The sequence below is a fragment of the Phocoena sinus genome, chromosome 4 (assembly GCF_008692025.1).
Source record: "Phocoena sinus isolate mPhoSin1 chromosome 4, mPhoSin1.pri, whole genome shotgun sequence".
Classification (NCBI taxonomy): Eukaryota; Metazoa; Chordata; class Mammalia; order Artiodactyla; family Phocoenidae; genus Phocoena; species Phocoena sinus.
This window is the reverse complement of record NC_045766.1, coordinates 14907938-14929048: the sequence shown is the minus strand read 5'-3', so window position 1 is coordinate 14929048 and position 21111 is coordinate 14907938. Positions and strand designations below refer to the sequence as shown.

The 21111-nt window shown below is 41.7% G+C and overlaps 1 protein-coding gene and 1 pseudogene across 2 annotated transcripts in view; one reads left to right on the top strand and one right to left on the bottom strand.

The window, feature by feature from the left end:
- Nucleotides 1-8459, bottom strand: part of LOC116753531 (inhibitor of carbonic anhydrase) — a 40351-nt gene extending 31892 nt beyond the window's left edge. For both annotated transcript variants that reach the window (XM_032631379.1, XM_032631380.1), the window contains exon 1: nucleotides 8378-8459. In XM_032631379.1, the coding sequence (XP_032487270.1) occupies nucleotides 8378-8420 (43 nt within the window). In that variant the 5' untranslated portion in view covers nucleotides 8421-8459. The remainder of the gene's footprint in view (nucleotides 1-8377) is intronic.
- On the top strand, nucleotides 1970-2220 carry LOC116753532 (annotated as a pseudogene).
- Nucleotides 8460-21111: the final 12652 nt, after the last annotated feature.

Below are 21111 nucleotides of genomic sequence, written 5' to 3'. Positions count from 1 at the left end.
ACATCAAATAACTTGAGATGAAGCTAATACTTGAAACACCCAGGTCTGTTTGACTCCAAAGCCTGTACTGTGTTTTAACTGTCTGCAAGTAGGAAATATCAAAATAAATGGGACAGGAGATGTCAAATTTCCTTAGAGAGAATCCCATACCAAAGACAGGGAGTGACAAATGGAGTGCTTCAGCTCTGTTTTGAACAGGCCTTCGATAGTAGCCGCCAGGGTAGAAGAGCCAGTGAGAGAATGGAGCTGTCAGGACAGATGCCCTTGCTCAGAATAGAAGTGTGTGGAGTAATAGCTCATATTGCATTTTGAGCCTTTCAAAGCATGTTTACTCTGCCTGCCAATACAGATTCTTAAAACGTTTCTGCTCTTAGAAATGACTGATAACTGTAGAGACAATACAACTCTATAAATGAAAATAGCTTTGTAAGCAGGTTAAGTTACACAAAGAGCCGCTGTATACAATTGCAGTTTTTTTTTCTTTTTCAAAGGTTTGCACTTACTGAGAAAGCCTTTTTGAAAGTCTATTTTCAGTCACCTGTGCTTATGGTCAAATGATTAAAACTGTAGCTTTTGAATTTCTGATGTTTTTAAATTATTTATTTATTTATTATTGAATGAAAGATTCTTTAAATTCTACCGTGCTTTAAAATTTCCAAAAGTTTCACACAGATAATTTCATATAATCCTATAATAACCTTTTATTCCCTCTCCTACCTATATATTGCCCCTCATCCCCTCCCTCTCCCCAGTGGTAATCACTAGTTCATTCAGTGTGAGTATAAAATAGGGTGAATGATATTTGCATCGTCAGGGGAAACGCTAAAGTCTTGACAAAAACATGGTACTAAAGCAGGGAACTAAACAAATAAAACACAAAACAAACAAACAAAAAATTAAACCAGGATGGGCTTCTGTTTCCACCTATGAGAAATAACTGATATGGGACTTGCCCTAGCACTTTAAACAGGTGAGAAAAAAAAAAAAAAAAACCTGGGGAAAAACATACGAAAAAAATGTTTTAACACATTGGACAACAGGAAGTGCAGGACTGTGATCCCTGAGAGAAGGGAAACAAATAAAGTAAGCCTTGTAATCACACTAGCTTTCTTCCTGGACAAAATGTCCAGATAGCAGGGCAGAGAAGAGAAAAGAAACAGCCCGATGGCCACCCCAAGTTGAGAAGACAGAGATCATAGTTTGGTAAGGTGGAGGCAATTAGAATGTGCAGCACAGGGTACCAAAGAGCAGGGAATGCACAAAGAGAGGAGGAAGAGAAGAGAGATTGAGATCCAGAATTGTCACACCTTGGAGATTGTGGCTAAATATCAATTTGAGCGTTGTGGAGGCCAGGCAAGGACAACTGCTAGGGAAAGAAAATTTAATAGGGAGGCTAAACCAAACATTTCTCAGAACTCAAATGGGGTTAGGAATAATTTGGGTTCCCACCATTCAGAGTGGAGAAAATCTTATTGAATAAATAGTGCATTTATGAAAGATTCCATAAGTAAGCTAAAGTAGATCTAGAAAGAAGGGTATTCTAGACACTGCCTAAACATCTTGAAAATTAGTCTTGAGAAGGTTAAGCTGATCTGAAGACATTATGAGTGCCTGTCAGAGAAAAAGGTTGACACTCCTTAAATTAAAAAAAAAAAGCAAAAACCAAAAACCAAAATACAGTACTCAGCAAGGTAAAATTCACAGTATCCAGCAACCAATAAAATTAATACACAAGTGAAGGTGCAGGAAAATGTAATCCATAACCAGGAGGAAAATCAGTCAATACAATCAGAACCAGAAATGAAAGAGATGAGGAAATTAACAGAAAATAGCTTTAAAACAGCTATTTAAAATGTTATAAGTATGCTCGGAGCGTTAAAGAAAAACATGAACATCAGTGCTGCTGGGGGATGTGGCGCTTCCTTTCTGCTCCCATGCTTGTTGTGGTGCCACCAGACATGCCCTCAACATGCAAAATGATGCCAGAGAGTTCATGGACCTGTATTTGCCGCAGAAATACTCTGCCAGCAACCGCATCATCGCGCCAAAGACCACGTGTCAGTCCAGGTGAACTTGGCTGAGGTCAACAAAGTAACAGGCAGGTTCAACACCCAGTTCAAAACCTAGGCTCTCTGTGGGGCCATTCACAGGATGGGAGAGTCAGATGATGCCATTCTCCGACTGGCCAAGGCCCATGGCATACTCTCAAAGAACTTCTGACAGGAGAGGATCATGGATGTGGAATATTTGCCATAAGTAAATAGTGAACCCTACTCTCAAGAAAAGAAAAACATGAGCATAATGAGGATACAAATATAAGATGTAAGGCGCCAAAAAGAATTCCTAGAGATGAAAAATAGAATATCTGAAATAAAAATTCCAGTGGATAAGATTAACAGCTGATTAGATATGCGGAAGAAAAAAGATGACCTAGAAGACATTATTACAAACTATCTAAAATGAAGCAGAGAGAAAGAAAGATAGAAAAACAAATGATCAGAGCCTCAGTGACTTGTCATACAGTATCAAGTGATCTAACATATGTGTAACTGGAGTCCAGGATAAAAAAGGGGGGAAGGGGCAAGAAAAAATATGTGAAGAAAGATTTGGCCAGAATTCTTCCTAATATTATGAAAACGACAAGCTCCCAGTTCTAAAGCAACCAGAGAAAAGAGACAAAATTAGGTACAGAGGAGCAAAGACAATAAATGTCTCAGACTTTTTGTCAGAAACCACACAAGTCATAGACAATGGAATATCCTTAAAGTGCTAAAAGGAAAATAACTTGCTAACCTAGAAATCTAAAACCAATGAAAATAACTTTCAGAACTGAAGGCAAAAATAAACTTTTTCAGACAAACAAATGTTGGGAGAATTTGGGTACAGCAAACTTGCACTATAATGAATGTTAAAGGAAGTTCCAGACCCAAGTGGTTACACTCATGAAATCTATCAAACACTTAACAGAAGTAACACCACTGTGGCAAAAACGATCTTATAAAGTAGAGGAGAAAGTAATACTCCTAACTCATTTTCTAAGGCCAGCATTAACCTGATACCAAATCCAAACAAAGACATTATAAGTAAAGAAAACTACAACCAAATATCCCCCATGAACATAGACACAAAAATCATTTACAAAATATTAACAAATCAAACGCAGCCAAAAAAAAATTCTTAAGTACATGAACACACACACACACACACACACACACACACACACACACACACACACACAAGTTTATCCCTTGCCCAGGAATGTGAAGTTGAATTAATGTGCAAAAACTAATCAGTATAGCTCACCATATTACAGAATAAAACAGAAAAATTCATACGATTATCTCTATAGAACAGAAAAGGCACTTGCCAATTCAAAATTCCAAGCAAAGTAAGAATAGAAAGGAATGTCCTCAACCTGATAAAGAACATCTACAAAAAACCCCACAGTTAATATTATACCTAATGGTGAAAGACTGAATGCTTTCCCCTTCAGGTCAGAAACAAGGCAAAGATTGACATTCTCTTCACTTCTGTTTAACACTGTATTAGAGGTCTTAACCATTTTAACAAAGCTCAAAAGAGAAACAAAAGGCATACAGGTTGGAAAAGAAGATAGAAAATTGTCTATATTCACAGATAACATGTTTCTCTACACAGAAAATTTTAAGGAATAAATGATTTAGAAAGGTCTTAGGATCTGAGGTCAAAGCGCTAAAATCAGTTGAATCTCTACAAAGCTAAAAAGAAAAAACTGTAAAATGAAACTTTAAAAATACTACTTACGGGCTTCCCTGGTGGCGCAGTGGTTGAGAGTCCCCCTGCCGATGCAGGGGACGCGGGTTCACGCCCCGGTCCGGGAGGATCCCACGTGCCGCGGAGCGGCTGGGCCCGTTAGCCATGGCCGCTGAGCCTGCGCGTCCGGAGCCTGTGCTCCGCAACGGGAGAGGCCACAACAGTGAGAGGCCCGCGTACCGCAATAAATAAATAAATAAATAAAAAATAATACTTACAATGGCTTTCAAAGATATGAAATATCAGAACTTCCCTGGTGGTCCAGTGGTAAAAAACCCACCTTCCAATGCAGGGGACACGGGTTCCATTCCTGGTGGAGGAACTAAGATCCCACATGCCGCGGGGCAACTAAGCCCTTGTGCCACAACTACTGAGCTCACATGCCTCAACAAGAGAGCCCACCTGCCGCCAACTACAGAGCCCACGCGCCCTGGAGCCTGCACACCACAACTAGAGAGAGAAAAACCTGCATGCCACAAGTAGAGAGAAGCCTGCACACCGCAACAAAGAGCCCGTGCCGCAACGAAAGATCCCATATGCCTCAACGAAGATCCAGCGTTCCACAACTAAGACCCGATACAGCCAAGAAAAATGAAAGAAAAAAAATCTAAAATATATATATATATGAAATATTAGGGATAAATTTAACAAATTATGAACAAGAGCTGTACATGAAAACTACAAAAAATTTCCAAGATAAATGAAAGAAGACCTAAATAAATAGATATAGAATGTTCATGGATTAGGAAACTCAATATTGTTTAGATGCCAAGCCTCAAAATAATCTATAAATTAAATGATATCTCAATAATAATCCAAGCCTAATTGTTTTTTATAGAATTTGATAACCTGATTCAAAATTGTGTTTGGATATGCAAAAGATCTAAATGGCCAAACCAACACTGAAGTAGTACAATAGAGTTGGAGGATTTATACTACCTGATTTCAAGACTTATTATAAAGCTACAGTAACCAAGACAGTGTGATATTGGCACGAGGAGAGATATAAAGCTTAATGTAACAGAACAGAGAGTCTAGAAATTGACCCATATATATAGGGTCAGTAGATTTTCAACAAAGCTGCCGAGGTAATTCAGTGAAGAAAGGATATTCTTTTCGAAAACAAGTCCTGGAATAACTGGATATTCATATGAGAAAAGTGAATCCCAACTCTTACTTTATACCATACACAAAAATTAACTAAAAATGTATCATAGACCAAAACATAAAAGCTGAAGCTATAAAACTTCTAAAACAAAACAAAGAGGAAACTATTGCAACTTTGGGGATAGCCAATTATATCAATATTTTTAGAGAGGACGCAAAACATAATAACAAAAAATAAAAATTAGGTAAGGGAACCTGATCAAAATGTAAAACATCTGCTCTTCAGAAGGTATCATTTAGAAAATGGAGGGCTTCCCTGGTGGCACAGTGAATCCGCCTGCCAATGCAGGGGACACGGGTTTGAGCTCTGGTCCAGGAAGATCCCAGATGCTGTGGAGTAACTAAGCCCATGCGCCACAACTACTGAGCCAGCGAGACTAGAGCCTGTGCTCTGAAACACGAGAAGCCACTGAAATGAGAAGCTCGCGCATGGCAACAAAGAGTAGCCCCCGCTCACCATAACTAGAGAAAGCCCATGTGCCGCAACAAAGACCCAGTGCAGCCAAAAATAAATAAATAAAATCAATTATTTTATTGGTGGTGTGATGAATTGGGAGATTGGGATTGACATATATACACTAATATGTATAAAATGGATAACTAATAAGAACCTGCTGTATAAAAAAATAGAATTCAAAAATTCAAAAAAAATTAATTAATTAAAGAAAATGGAAAGCTAAGCTACAACATTATTACTCATCAGGGAAATGCAATTTAAAACCATTGTGAGGTACTACACACACCTATCAGAATGGCTAAATGTGAAAATATTGACAACACCAAGTGTTAGCAGGGTGTGGAGCAACTGAAATTATCATACTGTGGGTGGGAATGGAAAATGGTACAACTACTCAAAAAAGTTTGACATTTTCTTAACAAGTTAAACATAACTTACCATTATGACCCAGCAATGCTACTCCTAGATATTTACCCAAAACAAATGAAAATATACGTCCACCCAAAGACTTGTACACTAACATTCATAGCAGCTTTAGTCATAATATCCCAAACTGGAGACAACCTAAACATCCACTAACAAATGAATGGAAAACAAACTGTGATAAAGTCATACCATGGAATATTACTCAGCAATAAAAAGGAATGAACTTTGATACATACAACAATGTGGATAAATCTCTAAACAATTGTGCTGAATGAAACAAGCCAGACACAAAAGACTATGTAGTGCATGATTCCATTTACATGAAATCCTAGAAAAGGAAAAACTTATCTAAAGTGGGAAAAAATGGGAATGACTGGGAAGGGGTAGGGGACAGTTTGGGAGTGATGAAAATGTTCTATATTTTGATTGTGGTGGTAGTTATGGGGGTAGGCATATTTCTTGAAATTCATTGAACTGTATGTATACTTGTAGGAGAGCATTTTATTAAAAGCAAGTTATGCTTCAATAAAAATGATTTTAAAAAGAAAGAGTGTGTGCAAGCAAGCTAAGTGTCAACGGAGTCAAGTAACCTAAACTAGGCCAGCCATCAATAACACTCCATCCAACCATGTGACAATTTCAAGAAGGGGCAATCAGAGCCCACCATGAATATTTCAATCTGCTCCTAGAAGGGAAAAGCTGCTGGTGGCCACATGCTCACTGCGTGGAGAAATCTCTTCCCCAGAAGAGCAAAAGGTAGAGAAAGGAGGTGGCAGCCTAGGTGGAGGTACAAGCTGTACTGAGCCCCTGGTTCTTGGCTCTTGCAAGGCCTACTGATCACCACTCCCACTCCTCTGACACTTTTAGTTTAAGCTAGTTTGGTTACATTCCTGTCATCTGCCACCAGAAGGGTTTGTATAGGAAAAGAACACTGAGCTTTGAAGAAAGCACGTCCTCGATTCCAGCCTTGTCCAGTGGCCAAGAGAGAAGGCATGTTGGGATGGAGTGGGCGGAGGGCCAGGGAGAGGCAGCTCTTGCCTCTGTTTAGTAAACACAGAGCCGACTGGGAAAGTGAACTTTTGGTCAGTGCCTGACACTGCCAAGAGAGGGGATGGGGGAAGAACAAACAACAGAAGCCCTGTTCAGGAAGAATACGGGAGAGGCCAGGGGGCTGCACTCTGGATTTTCTGCAGCCATAGTTGGACCACAGCTGTAGCAACATTGCCAGCCTTCCCCAGCCCCATCAGAGCTCCCCGTGTGGCCCTAGGTGGCAGCACTGGGCCAAGGAGGGCCACCCCCATCCCTGAAAGCACTCCTTGCCTTTCCTGCCTTCTTCTGCTCAGCCCAGGTTATGCCTCCCCCCATGTTAGATACCCTACCCCAGAAATGATTTAAGACAGCCTGAGACCTGACAGAATCAGGGCTGGACAGAACCCAGTTGTCCCGCCAAGCAGGGGTCTCCACCTGCATGAGGTCAGTGACTTTGCACCATTACCTTCCTTACGGTTACCCAGCCAAGAGCCCTGACAGTCCCCCAACACGGGAAGGGGCCCCCTACATTTACGTGCAGGATTTTTTTTCCAGTGATAACTCACTTGTGCCTACAGCTCTGCCCTTAGGTACATGACTTCATGTCACTTTCACAGCAACTGTGTGTTTGCTGTGAAAAAGTAATTTCTACTGAACTGAGGAGGAAATCAGCTCAGAGAGGAGGGCAAGGGACCACCCAGTCACATGGCACCGAGTGGCAGGTGGATTCCATTCTAGGGTGATTGTTTCTGCCCTATATTCCTCCACCTGCCTAGTGTGTAGTCGGGATGGGAGGCATTGTACAGTTCAGAGCAGGAAAGATCCTTCTGGTTAGCTACCTGACATGACAAGCTTCCCTGATGTGCCCCTCCCCCTCTTAATAATAGTCCTTGAGCCCTCGGAAAAAATCCCTTCTCTCCTCTGACCCTGTTTCCTTCACTGTAAACTGGACGAACAGCCTCCAGGCCAGGGGTCATGAACTTTTTCTGTACTGGGCTAGCTAGGAAATTACTAGTTTTGTGGGCCATACAGTCTTTGTGGCAACTCTCCACTCTGCCCTTAAAGCCTGAAAGCAGCCGTGGACAATACCTGAATGAGCATGATCGTGTTGCAATGAAGTTTTATTTATGGACGCTGACATTTGAATTTCACATAATTCTTATGTGTCAAGCTATTTTTCTTTTTATTTTCTTTCACACATGTAAAAATGTAAAACCCATTCTTAGCTCGTTTGGCTGTATATCAGGCAGCTGGCGGGATTTGGTCGGCTGGTCAGAGTTTGCGAACTCCTGCCCTAGCCTGCAGGGTTTCTGCAAGGGCGAAAGTTGGTCAGGTGCACTGATGCACCACCGGCGGTGGAAGGCACTTTGGAGCCAGCCAGGCGCTGGGTTGCTTCGAAGCCGCCTAGACGAGGCAGTGCAGTGTCCCGCCTTGGCTGACCCTCGGCTGGCACCCGGTCCCATCCTAAACGGCCGGCCCCCCACGCGGCTCCCAGTGCGCACTCACCCAGGACCCCCGCGCACAGCACGGAGCAGACCGCGAGCCTCATTCTCCTCGGCGGCGCGTGACTCCTACCCGGCTCCCGGGGCCTCGGCCAACTATATCTGCCCGCGAGGGGACGGATCCGCCTCCTCCGAAGGGTTCGCCCTTCCGGCCCATTGCCCTCGCCACACCCCCACCCCTCTCCCAGACAGCTCGCAGGGGCTCGCTGCGGCTGCACCTCTGCCCAGTGCCCGGAACTGAGAGGCTGGATCTCTGCTCGCGGGCTAGTAGTCCGCACCCCGGAGGTACGAACCGCAGCAACCCCGGAGCCCGCTGGACAGAGAAGCCGAGGCCCAAGATGAGAGTGACCTCCAGGGCCCCAGGTTAGTTACTGGAATGCGGGTTCCTTGACCCCTGGACCTTCATCTAGACAAGCAACTCTTCGATGTCTCCAACACAGACTCTTCGGGACTGAGGGGCGGTCCACTAGGTGAACACTGTGGACCCTTACCCCAGGAGAGCATGTGCACACGCATACACAACGTTTTGAACGCAATTTTCAGGTATCCTCAGACTCTTCCTCCAAAAGCGTCTCGGTTGCCCACTCCGGGTCCCTCCCCCACCCCCAATCCCCCTGACACGGTCTCCTGCAACCCTGGCTGAAGTCTGAGGTCAGGTGAAGCGCTGAACCCTGGGAGGGCTGCTTCTACTCACCAGTGCAGCCCGCAGCCCCATCCTCCTGAAGTCTATGAGCTCTGCCTGGCGGAAGTCTTCCGAATTTAGATTTTTCAAAATTTTTCTTGAAGTGTAATAAACATACATAAAACTTAACATATCCTAAGTATACAACTTGAGCAATTATCACCAAGTGAGCACACCCCTGTAACCAGCACCCACATCAAGAAACAGAACGTTAACAGAGTGGGGGGGTGCCTCTCCTCCAATTACTTCCCATCTCCCCACAAAGATATCCATTATCTTGACTTCTGGCAACATAGACTAATTCTGCTGATTGTTTAACTTTACAGAGATGGAATCATACAATATGTACAATGTTGCATCTGACTTCTTTCTGGTTACATTTGTAAGATTCATCTATGTTGTTGTGTATAGTTGCCCGTCAGGAGATCTTGGTGTTGCATATGACCCCATATTGTATATGCAGGACTTGCTATTTATCCTGCCTGTTGATGATAGTGGTTTCTAGTGGGCTCTTATAGTGAGTGCTGCTGTGAACATCCTAGTACATGTCTTTTCCTGCACACAGGTATACATTTCTGCAGGATATTTTCCTGGGAGAGTAACTGCTTGGTAATAAAGTAGGCATATGTTCAACTCATAGATACTGCCAAACACTTTTCCCAAGTGGTTGAACCAATTTCCACTCCCACATTAAGAGTACAAGAGTTTGGCTGTTCCACATTTTTACTGTTTTGCTGGGAGTGTTGTTGGTTTTGCACCATAATTTTGAGTTTTTTCTGATGACTAATGAGGTTGAGTATCTTTATATGCTTATTAGCTATTTAAATGCCCTCTTGTTCAAGTCTTTTGCCCTGGATACATTTTAAGTAGACTTTCTCTCAAGTTAAGTATTAGGACTGGCAATATAGTAATTCAAACCACAAACCAAGACTCATCTAATAAAGCATCCTCAAAACTGAGTCTTAAGACTGTAAGAATGTATTATAATTGAATTTAAACAGTTTATTATTTTAGCCCACCATAACTCTTTATTCTGCCCCCCTCTTCTTGCGCGCAAAAGGTGAATCTTTGCTAAGGAAATACTGTTGTTTGTTTCAGCTCCTACCAAAATTATGAAAAGTTCTTCCCTCTGTCAGAGATTAACCCTGACTTCCACTGAGGCCAGAGATAGTCCTGAGGGAGTAGGAAGAGGTTGTAAGTCACAGAATTCACAAGGTCAAAGGCATGAGACTATTATACACAAACCTGGGCTCTCCTCCCCTTCTCTTACACACACACACACACACACACACACACACACACACACACACACTCTCTCTCTCTCTCTCTCACACATATACCTCAAAGTAAACAAATGTATCCTCTTCCTTCCGTATCTTACAGACATCACCATCATTGGAAAACTAATGGGAGATTGTCCCCATTCTCTCCCCCTTCACACCACCTCTAGCCAGCTAAGTTGAGTTTTCAATTCAAGAAATGTATTGTCTCTATGTGCCAGATAACTAGGGACAGGATAGAGTGAGGAGGGGACCTCTCACATCTGGTCAGCTTTCAAGGTGACCGTCTGGGCTTTGGAGTAAGACCAGCTGGAGGGCACAGAGAAAGGCTTAGGAGCCTCAGTCACACAAGGTCCGTGCTGTGCAGAGAGGCTGTCAGGGTCCCTGAGACCACATCCCATATGCTCATGAGCTGGAAATAGCCAGCATATTTCTGGTCAGAGATTAAAGCAACCTCTAGACCAGCAATCTGCTGAACACCATCTCAAAGGAAAGGATGAACATGTCCCCTCCTTGGTGAGACACTCATCAGGGGGTTCTTGGCACAGGGTTTGTCCCAGAGACTGCTATGGTGTAAACCCTTACTCTGGGCCTGCTGTGATGGTGACACAAAGTCCTGAAGGCCACCTGCTGCCTCCCCATGCCAAAGACACTAGAGGTCAGAGATTCCACGTTGGGACTCAGCTACTTCTGTGTCTCCTTCCACTCAAGGAATCCTTTGATCTTTAGAATTTTTGAAAATGAGCATAGCAGTCTCTTCTTCTTTTTAATCTAGAGAAAAAGGGATTTATATCTTTTTAATGTGAACCTTTTATTGAACTTATACGTACATATAAAAAGTACACATCATGTGTACAACCTATGGATTAACACGGCATGAACACACCCATGTAACCAGCACTCAGATAAAGAGAATATTACCAGCTCCCTAGGAGCCCCCTCATCCACCTTAGAATCACCAGTGATCAAAAGTAACCATTATTCTGATTTCAAACACCACAGATGTTTCACCTGTTTTTGTATTTCACACAAATGGAATCATAAAGTAAGCACTGTTTTCTGTCTTGCTTCTTTGTCCAAATGTAATATTCATGACAGTCAACCATGCTGTTTCATATACTGTAATTTGTTCATTCTCATTACTGGGTGGTATTCCAATAGTGAATATATCAATGACTATTGATGGACATTTGGGGTTTTTTGTTTTTCAATTTGAGGCTATTATGAGGTAATACTGCTGTGAACATTTTTGTACGTGTCTGTTGGTGAGCATGTGTCTGCATTTCTGTTGATTATACACGCAAGGGCACGATTGCTGAATCTCAGCATGTGCCTATGTTCAGCTTTCATGTTCAGCTGCCACACTGTTTCTAAAGTAGTCGTACACTTCCCACTCTCCTCCCACTCCCACCAGCGTATGAAAGTTCCAGTTGCCTCACATCATTGTCAACCCTTGGTTTGGGCTGACTTTTTAATTTTAACTCTCCTGGAGCATATGATGAAGTTCACTGTAGTTTTAATATTAATTTCCCTGATGACTAATAAAGTTGAACACTTTTTCACATGTTTATTGGTGATTCAGATATCTTCTTTTGTGATATACCTATTTTTTATTGGATTATTTTCACATTTTTTATGTTGTAGGAGTTCTTTATTTATTCTAGATATGAGAACTGTGAAGGACATATGTATTTCAAATATCTTCTTCCATTTTATGGGTTTTCTTTCACTCTCTTGATGGTGTCTTTTAATAAACAGAAGTTTTATATATTTCTGAGTCCTATTTCAACATTTTCCTTTATGTTTAGCACTTTTTGTAAACTGTTTAAGAAATCTTTGCCTGTCCCAACTTCATGAAAATATTCTCTTATGTTTCCTTCTAGAAGATTTATAGTTTTACCCCTCACATTTAGATCTAGAATCCACCTGGAATTGATTTTTTTTAAAAAACACAGACATTTATTTTCCATTCATGTGAACGAGAAATTAGGTTAAAAGAAGTGGATGACTTTTCTTAACATGACATTTTTTTGCCCCAAATATTCACTCAGTAGGTCTCCTGGAATTTAACAAATGATGTATAGACCCTGTAATTTGTGCTATATAACTACAGTTATAAACTGAATAACTTAGTGAGCTATAGCATGATGTCATAGAAGACAAGGCTAAGGCACATGGCCTAGATCTTTTTGGAACTGATATTTGTGAATGGTATGGGATAGAAGCCTGTATTCATTTCTCCTTCCATATGTGTGCCCAGTTGACCCAGCACCATTTACTTGAAAGATAATTCTTTTTTTACTGCACTTTAGTATAAACTTTGTCAAAAATCAGGTAACTGTCTATGTGTTTCTAGACTCTCCACTCTGTTCCACTAAGCTATATATCAACCCTTCCACTTATATCTGTCTCAGTCTCTGTAACTTTATAATAAGTCTTGATATCTCAGTGAAGACACCCATGTCTAGAGTTTTATTGGTGGAAAGGTTTTCAATTCCAGATTAAATTTCTTTAATAGCTAAAGAAATGTTCAGATATTCTGATTCTTCAAGTCTTGGTATTGCTAAGTTTTTCAAGAAAGTTACCCATTTCATCTAAATTTCAAATTTATTGATGTAAAGTTGTGCACAATATTATCTTTATTCATTTTTTGTTTACCAGTTTATTATAAAGGATATAGATGAATGACCAGATGAAGAGGTTCATTGGTGAGGTCTGGAAGGGTCCTGTTACAGGAGCTTCTGTCCCTGAGAAACTGGGATGCACCATCCTCCCAGCACGTGAAAGTGTTCACCAACCTGGAAGCTCTTATACATTTTTAATGTGTGGAGGATCCTTGCTATAATTTTCTTTCTCATTTCTGATATTGGTAATTTATGTTTTCTCCTTTTTCTTGATTAGTATTGCCAAGGTTTTACCTATTTTATTAATTTTCATAAGGAGCCAACTTTTGGCTTTGTTGATTTTCTCTATGGTAAATTCACTTGTTGATTTCTGCTTTCTTGACTTTCTTTGGGCTTTGTTCTTTTTCTGGATTTTATAAAAGGAAGTTAAGATCATTGATTTTCAGCCTCTCTTCTACTCTAATATATGCATTGAAGGCTCCAAATTTCCTTTTTCTTGATATATTATTATATCTTTATGATTATCTAAAATATATTCAAATATATATTCTAATTCAAAATATATTCCAATTTTCATTGTGATTTCTTGTTTAACTCATAGTTTATTTAGAAATGTACTGCTTAATTTCCAGTGTTTTCAATTTCCTGGTTATCTTTTGTTATTTATGCCTAACTGAGTTCCACTATGGTACGATAACATACAGAATGATTTCAGTCTTTTGAAATATGCTGAAGGTTGTGAAGGTTGTTCAACACACACATTGAAAATTGTGTTGTTCAGCTCTATAATTGTTTTAATCCGATTTTTCTATTAGCACTGGAGAGAAGCGTGTTCCCCACTATGATTGTGGATTTGTCTATTTCTTGTTTTAACGCTGCTGACCTTTGCTTTATATATTTTAAAACTATGTTTTTGAGTACATACATATTTGAGATTGTGATAGCTTACTGTTAGGTTATTCCCTTTATAATTCTAATCATTATGAAGTGCCTCTTTTTATCTCTAGTAATGTTTCTTGCTTTAGAGTCTTGTGTAATATTGGGGTAGTTACACCAGCTTTCTTCTGGCTATTGTATGCATCATATATTTTTTAATCCATTTGTGTTCAGTGTTTCTGTGTCCTTATATTTAAAGTGTGTCTTTTACAAGCAGCATATATTTTAAAAACTCCATGTGACAATCTTAGACTTTAATTGGCATATAGTTTGTTGACATTTAATGTAATTACTGATATGTTAGAGTGTTATCTGACACCTTATATTTGTTTTCTATTTGGCTCACCTGTTTTTAATGTGCAAATCTTCTGGCAGAGCATTTTCTCAGGATTTTTAATGTTTTTAACTAACAGTTTGTAGAGTTTGTTCTTTTCTTCCATAACTTTAATAATGTCACTGTATTGTGTTCTTTTGTCTATAATTTCTGTTGAGAAGTCAACTGAGGTCAACTGTTGTTCCTTTGAAGGTAATTTGTCTTTTTCCTCTGGCTGCTTTTAAAATATTCCCTTTATCTTCTTCATGTTCTTTGGTTTGACCATCATATGCCTAAGTGTGATTTTACCCTAGCTGTGAAGGTTTGGGCTAATTTTTTTAATCACCTTTGGAAAATTCTCAGCCATTGTTTGTTTAAATATCCCTCCTGCCTATTCTGTTGATTCTACTTCTACAACTATAATTGTATGTGTAGTAATCCCTTTTTTAAAATATTTATTTATTTATTTTGGCTGGTCTTAGTCGCGGAACATGGGATCTTTGTTGCCGCGTGCGGGATCTTTGTTGCGGCGTGCAGACTCAGGTGCGTCGTGCGGGATCTAGTATCCCGACCAGGCATTGAACCGGGGCCCCCTGCATTGGGAGCGTGGAGTCTTACCCACTGGACCACCAGGGAAGTCCCTGTAGTAATCTTTTTCAAATGCACACATGTATCATGCCTTTTTATGTATTTCCATTTTTTTCCTTGTGTTTCAGTTTGGATATTTTATATTAAACTAACTTTCAGTTTACTAATCCTCTCTTCTTTGCATCTATTGTATTGTTAAATCTACTTAATGAGAAATTAACATAAATTATTGCCTTTTTCATGTAAACTCAAATTTCAGACTTTTTAGGGGGAGTAAAACAGGCTCTTTGCTGTATAGAATGTTCTTTCTGAGTTGCAAAAATTCTCTTTCCATGGTTTTGTAATTCCTGTATTCCCCCATTCAGTCTTGGCTGCCACAAGTGCAAAGACACTTTTTCTTGCATCTTTAGTGGAACGATTGCCTTTTTCACTGCTAGAATTTCCATTTTTATTTCTTCTTCATAGATTCCAATTCTCAAATGAAATTCTCCACCTTTTTCACCCTTTTATTCTACTAAGAAGATAAAATGGGGACTAATCACTTTCATCCAATTGAGGTTTGGCTGAATCAAGACTAGCCTGCAGTTTTGATAGGCTCCTATGCCTACCCACTGAAAGCCTGGTGTGGTGGGCAGAAAAATGGCCCCCCAAAGACATCCATGTCCTAATCCCACAAACTGTGAATATGTTATGCTACATGGCAAGGGAGGATTAACGTTGCAGATGGAACCAAAGTTGCTAGCCAGGCAATTTGGGAATAAAGAGATTATCCTAAATTATCTGTGAGGGTCAATGTAATCACAAGGGTCCTTTAAATGTGGAAGAGGGAAGCAGAAGGGTTAGTGTCTGAATAAGGCAAAGAAAGCCTGCAGTTGCTGGCTTTGAAGATGGAATGGGGCTGCAGTCATGAGCCAAGAAACGTGAGCAGCTCTAAAGCAGGAAAAGCCAGAAAATGGGTTCTCCTATGGAGCCTTCAGAAAGGAGAGCAGCCCTGCTGACAACTTGAGTTTAGCCCAGTGAGACCCATTTCAGACTTTAGTCCTACAAAACTGTAATATAATAAATCTGTGTTGTTTTAAGCCACTTAATTTGTGGTGATTGTTACAGCAGCAATAGGAAACTAATACACCTGGTATATTCTTTGGGCCCTCTCTAAGGTGTGGAATTATATTTTTTGCCTCCCTTTCCACGGAACTTCAAATTGTGCCAAATATCTTAAGGGGAGAACTGGTCATTTATCGGCTTAGTTCTCTGCACCTCTCTTCTCATTGGGATCTTGTCTCCACTTGTGTTTTTCCAGCCGTGAGACTGCCAAAGCTCTGCTAGCAGTAGCCCTCTGCTCAGGCAAAACCAGATACCTCTTACCTTGTACCAGGAAGTGGGAAATTCCCCCAAGGAAATGTGGTTGCAGAATGTCATCTCACCTCCCTGGGTTACCCCTTCCCTTTTCCAGAAATTTGGCACCTCTAATGTCTAATGCTCTTAAATAGGTTTTCTGGTGCTTTATCCACATCTAGATGTGCTCAACAAGAGCACAGTTCTTGAACAAGCTACTTCACCATTACAGAAGCACAAATGAGGACATTAACTACTAATTTTTAATCTTTATTTTTGAAGATTCTAGTATATTGTTACTGAATGAATGAATTTTACAAGTTATTGTGCTCACAACTGCTCTAACTCCTCATTTATTCATACCTTTGAAAGGAAATAGGGTCTATGAGGGCAGAGACCACATTCTTCTGGTTCAGCATGCTAACCCTAGGTTGGAAAACAGTGCCTGGTATAAGACTCAAAAAAAAAAGATCAAATATATGATAATTATTATGAATAAATGCATGTAAAGGATTGACTCAAAAGGAGGTTGAACAATCTTCTCTGTAGGCCTGTGGACAAAAATCAAATAGGGTCAAGAGGTGAGCATTGCTCCTAAGGTTAATGATCTACCTAAAGCTAACACAGCCTAAATCCAATAGACCAAGATGCCCTCTGACCTCTGAGTGGAGCAAACTCTGGAAAATTCCTGTGTACCGGAACAAAGTCATATTGCAAAGGAAGGACATCCATAGTCCTAAAGCCATCTCTGTTGTTTTGGCACAATCTCTCTAACAGCAGAGCAGGAGGTTAGGAGATTGTATTGTAGGAAACAAGTTAAAGACTTCATTATGGCCTTTGGAAAATTAGGAATTTGTGAATTTATCATTAACTGTGTGCGAGGCACTGAGCTAAGTGCTTTTCAGATATTAATTTATAGCAACTCCATAAGGTAGGTGCTATTGTCATCCTCATTTCATACAGGAAGAAAGCAAAGTACAGAGAGGTTAAGTTACTTGCCGAAGGTCAGACAGCCAGTACATGTCAGAGCTGGCAATCAAACTAGGCAGCCTACTTCCAAGTCCAAGCTCTCCCCATGTGGCCTCTGGCATTTGTCTCTGAAGCAGTTTCACTTTCCTCTTTCCAAGGGCCTTTGTGGTAATAAAAACAGTTTTTGAAGTGGCAGCACATTTGTTTAAACCCTGGCAACTTCAGAATTGATTAGGTTGGTGCTAGTTGACATAACAGATGAAACTCCTGATCTCAATGGTTTAACATAATGGAAGTTGGCTTCTTGCTAATATAAAACCCAGATGGCAACAGTGGTCTTGTTTGGTTGGAGAGGCAGGGATGGGGAGTTCACCTTCATAGCTCTGGTCAGTCATTCAGAGATCCAGGCTAAGAGATGCTCTGCCATTTTCAACATGTGGTTTCCAAGATTGCCTTGTGTATTGACATCTAGAATAAGGAATTGTGTAAGGCGGTACGAGAAGTTTCCATGAGCCAGGCCTGGAAGTGCTAAACATCACTTCTACCTATATTCTATTGGTTATAACTCAGTCACACGATCCCACGGAGATGCAAATAGGATGGGAACTGGAATCCCTGGCTTGGGCAACTTTGTCCCAGCAACAACACACACTATCAAAGAGGACCGCATGCCTTGGGTCTTTTGTCTCAGTTTGAGTTTCCCCAGAAAGCACACTTTTAGACAAGCCTTTCTAAATGTTTTATTTGGTAAGTGAAGAAACAAAGGTTAGAGAATGGGGAAGGGAGACAGGGATAAGAAGGCATCCAAAGGATGTACTGACAGGTCAGTTATCACTGTGGAGACTGGGGCTTAATTCCACTGGGGAAACTCTGGGAGCCAGGGTAGAATATCCCATTAAGAGGCTTGCAAACAAGAGTCTTTATACACGAACTCCTGTCAGTCATTGTTTGAGGGTTTTTTCCCATGGGTCATAAATCCCCTTGCCTTCTGGGATACTGTGCAGGTGGCTAAGCAGACTGCTGGTGTCAGAGAATGGCTTCATGCAAAGGAATGCAGGTGCTGGCAACTGGAAGTTTCCCAATATGTCTGTGAGTGGTAAGGCTGAGGGGATATGTATGGGATACTAAGGATCTGCTACACAGTCTCAGCCAGAGTCCACGGGATGGTCCAGTGACATATGGACTAACAAGACCAGTTGTTGCCCACCCCTCACCCTGACCCAGTCGCATACCTGATATACAATGGTGGAGCAGGGACAGAATAATTACAATAAAATTCCTTTTCAGAAAGGGAAGGAGGGGAGACTCCTAGCTGTTGCTGTTCAGCATTAACTTTGAAGTCCTACTGGGCAGGCATTGGGTGGTTCCTCTGCCTGATTAGATCCAGGTTCTGCTCTCTGAAAGCAGTTCCTTTGCTCATTGCTCTCCAAGGTCCCTGGCCCCTCCCTCTGGGATGGTCTTCCTTTTCTATCAATATTATCCTCTCTAGCCAGGTCTGGACGGGGTACTGAGGAGCTTGTGCTCCGTGGGGGCTGTATGACTTTTCACCCACTTCTGACTATGCAAGCTTGAAGGTTGTACAAAGTTTGAATACTCCGGATTTCTGGTTTTCTTCACAAAACAATGAACCTTCAGAACCTTAGTAACCTTCAGATCTATTTGCTCCCAGTCAGTTTCACACATACAAGACAAGGTCAAGGGCAAGGCCTGACTGATGAGGCTGGTGAAGATACATGAGACACGTTTATTATTCCATAGATAGCAAAAAGGAAGAAGCCAAAGGTGCCAGCTCCCTGGGTCCTTACCCACACACCAAAAAGGATGACACTGAAGGGGCTGGTGGCTGCAACTTGAGTTGTGGGAAACCCCATCACTGGGGAGCCAAATCTAGATGGTAGCTAAGTCGTTTTATATTCTGTAGCTCTATTCTGAGGGGAGTGGTGCAGAAAGCCCCACACTTCATCAGAATCTGGGAGGTGATGAGAAACTATCTGATGACAGCCTTCCGGGGGAGGCAGGAAGACAAGTGGGAGGTGGTCTCCATCCTCTCATGTTCCTGCAGGATCACAGAGTGTTTTGGCTCACATATGCTGCAATCCCAACCTTAGCCTGCATGGATGTGTGCACGTCTGCCAGGAAGCCATGGCAGAGCTGCTCCCCTACAGTAGCTGCCACACCACAGTTCTCTCCTGGACTAATTTTCATGCTTGATTGCTATCCTTGGCCCCAAACCTTTCTCTCTCAATTAATGGTGCCTACCCAGCTTGGGTGGGAGGACCACACTCTTAACTAGGTCTTTTCCACGTGGATGGGTTGTAATGTACGTTTGTTCTGGAAAACCTCTCTTGGGTTTCTCTCTCACTTTTAGAGCCTAGATGCAGCCAGCTTTTCCAACCCTGCAAATCGCCAGTTTTGGACTTTTTAATTCCTTTTATTTTTTGCTTGCAAACAAGCCAGTTCTTCCCTGAGTTTACCACTTTCTTATAATGCCTAATTAAATGCAGCCAATAGCAAACAACACGCGCCACTAACATTCTATTTTACCTCCTCTTCCCAACACTTCAGCGGACTCAGTAGGCCTATGTTCTACCTTCCAGGTACTGAAGACAACAATTTAAATAAGTATTTTGCCACTGCAAAGACTATTTCTGCAGCAAGAAAGATGGTTTACTAATCTCATTTTAAAATTATACATCCCCTTATTTGTACATATTTATTCATTTACAGCACTGGAAACAAATCTAAAACCCTATCCCTGAAAAAAAATCTACTTTTAGTTTATGTTCTAGTTTTCAGAAATCTTACGTAGCAAAACATAACAAGAAATACTCATATTCCCACCATCCATATTTTAGAAGTAACTATTTTGTCATATTTGTTTCCTGTATTTTTTCATTTTACAAACACATAAAGTTCCCTTTAATTCTACTCCAAGCAGGGTCTGGAGTGACTGGCTGTAGGTGACAGAGGTGCCAAGGAAACAGGGAAGGAAGGGGGAAGTTAATGCCCAGACCCCAACTTCACAGGCAGCTGCCTGAGGACACATCACAACTATTCCCCGCGGTCACCAATATCTTCATGGACCACAACCCATATAACCATTTTCACCTTTCCCTAAGGGACTGCTATTCAAGCAAACGTTAATATGCATCAGAATCATCCTGAGGGCTTGTTAAAACACAGAGCAGCGGCCCCATCCCAGACCCCAGCAGACCTGCAGTCAGACTCAAGAACGCTCACATCTAACAAGTTCTCAGGCGACACTGATGCCGCTGGTCCAGACACCACACTACCTAGAGAACCACTGCTCTAGCCAATGCCCAAGACTAGGTACCTCAGGGACAGACACAGAACCTCTCTGCCCATGTGGAGACACGGATGGGAAAACTCGTCACCTGGTCTCCTAGTCTGAAGAGGAAGTCATTCCCCAGCTATTCAAAGCCAGCCACTAAAAGCTAAAGGGCTGATTTCATCTTCATCCTCCTCCTCTTCAGTAGCAGCATCTATGACTCCCCTCCTCCCCCTCTGAGGCATCCACTGGGCCCCAGAAATGTCTGGAACGGGCTCCTGCCCCAGTGCAGACATGGGTGGCAGTATGTGACAGGGAGCACTGCGGTGGGTCAGGAAGGGCAGGGGTCTCCAGTCACGGCACCTCTGCCCAAACCCAGGTGCAGCCACTTCCCGGCTGTGTGGCCCTGGGCAAGTCACACCGTCCCTGAGCCTCACTTGCCCATGTACGTGATGTGGCCAGCGATGCGCATGTTCTAGAGGACTGCCGAGCAGAGCGAGCAGAAGCAGTCCAAGCAGGAGCCCTCTGTCCGCTGTGACATGCCCCACGACAGACCTGCTCCTTCACGATGGACTGCGGCAGTGTCATCTCTCTCTCTCTTTTTTGTTTAACAACTCTACTAACTTTGGTTTATTTGTAAGGCTTTCCTCACTTCCTCCCTGACAACAGGCCTTTACCTTTGAGCCTCAGTGTTACTGATTCTGACTCACGTTCCACAGATG